This window comes from Anoplophora glabripennis, unplaced genomic scaffold (genome assembly GCF_000390285.2).
Source record: "Anoplophora glabripennis isolate ALB-LARVAE unplaced genomic scaffold, Agla_2.0 scaffold196, whole genome shotgun sequence".
NCBI lineage: Eukaryota > Metazoa > Arthropoda > Insecta > Coleoptera > Cerambycidae > Anoplophora > Anoplophora glabripennis.
Genome location: NW_019416363.1, coordinates 567,229 through 575,273, shown reverse-complemented (window position 1 = coordinate 575,273; position 8,045 = coordinate 567,229). Strand labels below are relative to the sequence as shown.

The window sequence follows — 8,045 nt, the reverse complement described above, 5'->3', positions numbered from 1 at the left end:
TGTCCTATTAGAAACCGCATATCATAGAACTCTAGAATCATTGTTTTTCAAAAGGAAAGGGTCACACGACGCTGACGTGTTTATGTCTAGTTGTTACTGTCACGGACGCTGTTTTTCTTTAAAGTTTAATCAATATTTCTAGTGAATTAATTTACACGAATGATGAAAAGTGGATATGTTAAAATTGTATTTTTTGTGTTAGAAATTATCCAAATGAACATAAATTGATTAATACACCAAAAACTAAGACTATCTGACATTTTTGGTGTAGGTTTATTTGTTATAAATGTCAGGGAGACCTAATCAACTGAACATAAAAATGTAAAAATTTTAAACAAATATTTCTCACTAAAGGATCAACATTTATGTACTTTTTCTGAAAATAGGGGCGAGAAAGGCAGGAAGAGGACATACACATTTTTATGAAGATACTTTAAAGTTTCTGACGTATCGTCTAAAAAATTGCTTGTTAATTTAATTATTTTCTTCATATTTCATTAAAAAAATTAGAATTTAAGAGTTTAACAGCAACAATGCATCAAGTTGTCTGTTAAAAAATCAGGCATATTTATTTTTTAAGTTAAGCAAAAAAAAAATATGTCTTCTGCGCACTAAACTGTACTGTTGATTAAAATATATGTATTTTTATTGGTTCAATTTCCTTTTCTTTTCACTTTTCATTCCTATTAAATTCAAAATTCAATGACAACCCAAAACAAACTGCCACCAGTACTTTAAAAAATTTAAAAGGGGAACGAGGGAGAAATAATTTGTAATCCTTTTTTATATGTAATTAATTAAATATAAATACATTTATTAGTAAACAATATACTTTGCAACATTTAATGTTGATTTACCATGTTCACTTTATTGTATCACAATGTAAGTGACAAGGATGTCACTTGTTTAGTTGTTAGGGTGCCCAAAATCCACGGCATTTCGTTGAAAGAAAGGCAATAATTGGTTTCATGAAAGCTGCCCAGGAAGCACAGAATTGATTTCAGTGGACTTTAGACACCTTAAACAAGACACACCATGTACTGATAAACTACACCTAAAGGTAGCAAATATCAAATTTTGATTAAAAGCAGTACGCATATTAATCTTTGTTCAAAGTAACTACTAGATGGTTTTGATGTATTTTTTTCCTTTTCAATTTGTTGAAAATAAGAAAAGTATAAGATTAATTACTGCACTCAATATTTTCAGATAAAATTTGATATTTCCTAGCCAGTATAAAAAATTTACAATATATTGCATGGCAGTTTTAGTATTTTACAGAATTTATGGTGCCACCTTATGTTCACATATGCGCAAAATATCACAATTTCACTAACCTACAAGCTGCTAAGTAAATTAAGATTTGCTTACAAAATTGCAGCAGCACTGTTACATGAAAAGTAGTTTTATATCATCAAATGATACTTTATTCAAAACCATTTTATTCACCTAAATCTATGACGTACTATAGAAGAATTCTTAAACAGGTAATGCTTCATTTCTCTGTACCTGCCAAAAATTATAAAAATGGTATATGATATCTGAAATTACATATTTCAGTTTAAATTCAGGTTGTCATGTTGTTGGTGGTAAGAACATAACATTTTTTTCTCACTATATCTTTGATAAAGAAATTACATTAACTGAGTTTTCAAAGAACAGTGCTGTTGCGTACTACATTATGTTAATAATACTAACAATCACTTTTTGTTAATGATTTACTACATTCCTATGAGGTGTATTTTTTAAGAATCAGTAAAAAGAGTTTTCTTGACTTTCATAAAAGAGTGGTATCTCTTGCTAGTTTTAATGGAATCTATGCGATTGAAATTTTGTATTAACTATGTAGGGTTAGAGTTGTTTAATTGGAGAAAATTTATCAAAAATTTGACCCTTGACATGTAGTTTTGTATCAAGTCACAGAAGTTTACATGACTCTACTCTCTGACTTATACGGTGATTTTAAAGCCAAAAAATTTAAAAAGAGTTGGAGAAATTAACTTCGATGAAAATGTGAAATTTATACGTTTTTATGTCAGCTATGTATTTAAATTTGAAGAGGAATGTCTATTGTGCTTTTACAAAATGAACATTATTAATTTTCCAGTCATATTTCCAAGCAGGATTATTTATTCTGAATAAATATTTGGAAATATTAGTTAAATTATTCAGTTAAAAAAAATCAAGATAACAATTTTAGAAACCACAATAAAAATCACAAAAAAAACGCAAGAAATAATTTATTATAAGTGCTATTTTAGCACTGAAATACTTAAAAAAATATATAATTAGGTATAGTAGTTAGTATATCCTGATTATTTTATTCCATTATTATACTACTTATATTAATAATCACTTAAGTTTTAATTTGTATCCCGTTTCTGATTTCTCCGCGTTACTACTTCAGACCATACATTTGCTTTTCCTCTTCTTCCGAAATGCTTAAAAATTAAGTTGGTTAAAATAATTGTTCCATTTTAAAATTGAAATACTTATATCCATGATTAGATAGTTTGCAATTGTATTGGTGGTTATCAAGCTAAAGAAAGAACAAGGACTAACGTTTATTAAATATAATGCTTCATAGAAGCAAACAATTGATTTTTTGGAAAAATTTTCATTTAGTATAACATTCCTTAAATAACACAAGCCGAACTGATTTTAACCCGACAACACGAACATTTTGGTAATTCTAATCCAAGGTTCAAATTTCTCAATTGTCTCTAGTTTTCGAGACATCCTAACCTAAAAGTGCCAAAATTGCAATTATTTTGACATATTTAAGGTTATGTTACACGGAAAGCAATTTTTTTACTGAAACCATTAATGGGGTTTTAAAGTATGTACTATATTTACTTACTATACTGGGTTAGAGAGTAGGCCAAATTTTGTCGGCCTGTGAATCAGCAAAAAATATATAAATGTTGGTCTCCTTTCCGAGAAAAAATATGAACGCAATTTTTGAGTAATAGTCTTGATTTAGCTTAGTCCCCTTACTTAATTTTTACCAATTCTAGACCAAAATGATTAATTCCGGCAAACTTATTGGCACTATTTACATGGAAAATAAATACAAATAAATTTCTCTAAAAACGGTAGGATCCCATATTACTCTATACTGATAAAAATATTTACTTAGTATCATTCAATTTCTTTTTACAGTCGATTATGATTTCATCGCCAGAGCGGATGTTGTAACTGTACAATCTTTTGCTGGGATATCTCATCTCTTCAGGTCCCTGCAAAGATAAAATAAAAAAATTTACAATTTTTTTAGGTAGAAGAAATTGTAAGGTGGGTGCAACAAATGCAAATATTCAAATTACCTGAATATCACGTAGATCCTGATCAACGTAAAACAGTCTCATCTTAGCAGCTGAGAAGCCAGCAAAGGCCTCCAGTTTCGTTTTAAGATCAGTAACAGTTCGATAGACATCGACAGATCTAACTTCACTGTTGGACCCACAAGTGAAAGTTACTTTAACCCTCTTCTCTGGTCGAAGATCTACGTTTACCAGGGGATCGAGTTTGCCGTGAATCTGGACCAATTCAAAGAACCTACAAATAATTAAAACAATCCTGGTTGATTAAAGAAAAAACTTAAAGTATGAATCAATTTTTAGAAAATTCTTAGAATGAAAGAAATTGGAAACTGATTCTGGTTTTTAATTTACAAAACGTTAACATTTGTGGGCAAGAGTCAGCCCTTACTTTGACATATCTGTTAACGTAGGTTATAAACTCAATGATGCTTTACACACTACTTTCAATATTTACTTACCTTTCTGGTCTATCACTTTCTGGTTTATCCATGTAATATCTGATGAAGGCTCTTTCAGAATCTTCACGTTCGTCTACAGTTATTTTGCCGCCTCCATTCAAAGTAGTCACATTTGGAAGCCTTGCAATCAGCAACTGTCTTCTTTCGTGTTCAGTGTATTCATTTGTATCCCAAAGAGGACATCCCTAAATATAATAAAAAATAATATTTTAGATAAAAAGATATAAAAAATGCTCCTTAAGAAATAAAAAAATATATTATAACGTATAGACCAAAGCTTTTTGTTCCCTTCCTGATGAAATTAAGGCAACTTGGTGAGAGTGGAACTGCGAATAAACAATAATTCAAAAATAAAGAAAAAATCCAAGGGCAAAATTTCTGATATATTATTAAAAATCATTTTTGTAAAATAAATTTGAACATCATGTACAGAAATATAAGATCAATTATTTTTTTTATTTAAATTTAAATTCCATCAATTTGATTAAGCAGATTAGAACAAAAACACCTTGTATACCTAGTAGCAAACAGAAAAGAAACGTCAATAAATTATTTATATAGAAGTATTACCAGTTAAAAAATTAAGACTACCTATATTTCTACGGAAATTTACGTTGTGCACTTTTATCAATTTTATCTAATCTTCACATGCCTTGTATACATTTTAAAATTTCTTTGTTTCACAACTTTTCGCAATTTTTAGTAATTTTTTCTAGTAATTTCTCCATTATTTATAACTCATTTTAATGTGCGTATCTGAGTAAGATTGACGCTTTGCTCGGTTGAGTGTATGGCATGTTTTTATGGCAGTCAGTAGCATTGTGTATCGTGAAAATAGAGCGGCACATGGCTTGACCATCGATTAAACATATTTTCGCGTATTGCCACTAGCATAATAGAGATTACTACTGTTTATTTATTTGATTATTGCCACAAAGTTTCCGACGTCTAGTTATAACTTCTTCGTAACTATTAACATACAATTATACCTATGTAACATAGGCTATGTTTAAAAACTTAAAAAAATGAATAGAATACAAACTTAGACGTTTTTTAATGAATTTCTTATTTCATTCAATACTTCTGCTAGGAATAGAGGCATTCTGCATTTACTATAGCAAATCTCTACAAAACCAGACATAAATAGGTAGGTACTTAATATAGGTTATATGTTCCTACAAATAAAAGAACTCCGTTTTTTCTTTATAGAAAGAACTATTGTTATTAAAGTACCTAAAGTATTTTCTTTACAGTGACATGATTAAAAAGATCTAATAATTCATTTTTAAACATAAAATAAAAGAAATCATGATGATATTCAACCTTGCTCTAGTTTTGCCTTTTATATCTATTATTATTTATTACAACCGTTCATTATTTCTTGTAAGTTTTATGACACATTTATTTTATTAGAAAATAGACCTACCTGAACTCTGACACATTCTAAGACAGGAAATTTGGATAATCTTTCGATATCATTCCATGTGGAAAGTTGTGTGGAATTCAAATTTAATATTTTCAAACTCCTAAAAGCATCGTGTGGCGATTCCTTATTATTACTCGATTCTGGTTCACTTTCAGACCTCTCATAATTCCTGTTGCATGCAGTCTCATCACACTCGGAACGAACGTCCAATGATTTTATAGGACAATCGGCTAGCACCAAAGTCTGTAGGTTGGGAAAAGCATAACCAAGCTTCCTAATTTCCTGCCAATTTTCTATGGGATTCCCATTGAAATGCAAAATACGTAATCCGGCATGCTTGTGGTTCAACTTATAATCTCGGCATCGACATTTCTCTGTTTGGTTATCATTCTCTTTATCTTTGCAAATGCAAGTGGTTTTTTCTTCATGAAGACAGACGTTATCATATTCGTTAAGGCTTAAGTGCAACTCATCAAGACGGGGAAGGTAGTCCAAAATATCCTGGACGCTCTCCCAACTTATGTAAGTGGAGTTCAGGACGAGGTTCTTCAGCTCTTGCCATTTCATGTTTCTATCAACTTCGACCTGTCGAAGAGGCGTTCTTAGGACATTGAAGCTGAGGTTTACGAACTTTAGACGAGGCATCTGTTGTAGAATCCCGAACACCTAGTGAGAAATACAGTTTTATTTACCACTACTTGAATAAGTTCTTCAACATACCTCCGGCCAGTCGTTTAGCTTGTTCTTGGCAAGGTCTAGCTCTTCTACACCGGCGCATTTGGCCATCAGAGCGTCTTTCTCTCCGGCAGTGGCGATATCGCAGTCGTTGAGCACCAATAAAGCTGGTACAGCGGCCCTAGGTGACCTGCAAGGCACAAATATCGATACGGAGATACCCTCGTCTTCCGATCCTTCTGATTCTGTCGAACTTTCGCCATATTTTTGTTCTAAGGCCTCTAGTATGGAAGGCATTTTGGATTACTGGAAAGATAGTCAAATGTTAAAAATATACACAAATGTACACAGCAAATCAGGAATAGCAAATGACGTGTTAATATTCTGTGAACGTTTCCTTTGATTAATAGATTTCGTAAGATGATTGAATTACAAACAAGATTAAGAGGCGTGAACCTATATTAACGCATATTCTGTGGGTTTTTAGAAAGTTTTGTGTCTTACCATGATTTTAAACTAAATATTTGAATCGTTTGGACATTTTCACTGAAATTTGGTAGCAGTGGACATACCATAAATATAGAGGACCTTAAGACATGATTGACACAGTTGTATGACAACTACAATCTGTCGTAAGACAGATAAGACAGATGAAAGCAAATGTCAGACTTCGAGTAATTATTACAACTGCATAAAATTGTGGGTAATTTATTTTACTTCCTCGGTAATCTTACATAACTGAATAAATAATTGTTTTTAATCATTGTATACTTTTCAACAACATGAGCTTATAAAGGGCGATGCACATAAAACTTGTTAATTCGATGCGGAGATTTTTTTTATTATGTAAAAGCTATTTGATCAGAACACTTTATAAGTAGTTTTTTGGGCATTATTCATAAAGTTTAAACGAATTGTATCCTATAAATAAGTTTAGAAAATCAATTTAAATATTCTCGAAAGCCATAATAATTACCAAGGCTCAGAGATGAACTAAGTGTTTAGTATCGGTTTTTAAAAATGCTTTAATAGTTGAATGATGCAGATTATGAAATTAAATCATCAATGGAAACTAAATTGCATTGGATGTTCAGTATTTAGGTATATTAATAAGGAATTAGTGTAGTATACGGATTTAGTATATAAGGTTTAGTGTACGAATTAAGAAAAACACCCACAAATTCATGTTGTCTGTGACAACATGAATTTTATGGAATATGCACAAACACATCATAGGGCAACCTAAATGAAACAAAAAACGAAAATTTTTTTCAATAAGTAAAATGATACGCAATAACTTTTGTAATTGAGAATATTAGGAATCTAAAGTAAAGTCCGTGTAAAACTATCAAATTTTCGTTAAATTTTTTGATAGTTTGAGGACATCATGACGAGTTTGACAAAACTAACTATTTTTAAATTCTTTTCACTAATTGTTCTCTGTTTTCTAGTTAAATGAAAAATGAGTAGAAAACAAAATATTTTCGGAAAAATAAACTGATAGCGTACTATTTGATCGTATCAAGTTAATTTGTAAATTTTAATACCACCATCCAATTATTCTGGTCAAATATAGATGGAAATTTGATAATCTGACTTGGACCTTAGAAAGATAAATAGTAGATTTTAAAAATTACAAAAAAATACAGTTCCAAAATAAAATGAGTACATATGTTACACTGTAACTCTTTCAAAAGACAAGTAAATAAATTAGACATAGCTGGATAATCCTTGGTTTTTGTTAATCGATCTTCTAGTTAAAAAAAAATGATTTTTTAATAAAATTGGCAAAATTTACCATTTGTTCTTATAACTCTAGGAGACTGTTTATTTCTTGGGAATATCATAGCAAATGTCCTTAGATGTGCTATAATAACTTATTATAATTCGGATTTTGAGGTGGCCATAGAAATTTGCTTCCTCGATCAATCCAGCGATAAGGAAAATGAAAATTGAAATGCGCAATTTTGCATGAACCACATACCTATTCTTCGGTTAAGAAGCAATCACTCTAACTCGTCAAAAAGTGCAGTTTGAGAGAATTCAAAATACGAGGTACCAGTTAGATTTGCGGGTAGTTTACAAGGACATAACAAGTTATGTCAGAAAATACCGCCCCATATGATACAAATAATAAATGTGAATTTTTAGTCTCGCAACTGA

General features: G+C 30.6%; 1 protein-coding gene across 3 annotated transcripts in view; it reads right to left on the bottom strand.

Moving 5' to 3' along the window:
• Positions 1-776: 776 nt before the first annotated feature.
• The window catches only part of LOC108908327 (tubulin-specific chaperone cofactor E-like protein), a 41,170-nt gene continuing 33,901 nt past the window's right edge, over positions 777-8,045 (bottom strand). For 2 of the 3 annotated variants that reach the window (XM_018712353.2, XM_018712354.2), the window contains exons 2-7: positions 5,928-6,188; positions 5,208-5,873; positions 3,782-3,966; positions 3,327-3,558; positions 3,136-3,239; positions 777-2,441 (exon numbers count right to left, since the gene is read on the bottom strand). In XM_018712353.2, the coding sequence (XP_018567869.1) occupies positions 2,399-2,441; positions 3,136-3,239; positions 3,327-3,558; positions 3,782-3,966; positions 5,208-5,873; positions 5,928-6,179 (1,482 nt within the window). In that variant the 5' untranslated portion in view covers positions 6,180-6,188 and the 3' untranslated portion in view covers positions 777-2,398. Of the gene's footprint in view, positions 2,442-2,860; positions 3,240-3,326; positions 3,559-3,781; positions 3,967-5,207; positions 5,874-5,927; positions 6,189-8,045 lie in introns of all 3 variants that reach the window. The other variant, XR_001964363.2, reaches the window with a different exon arrangement.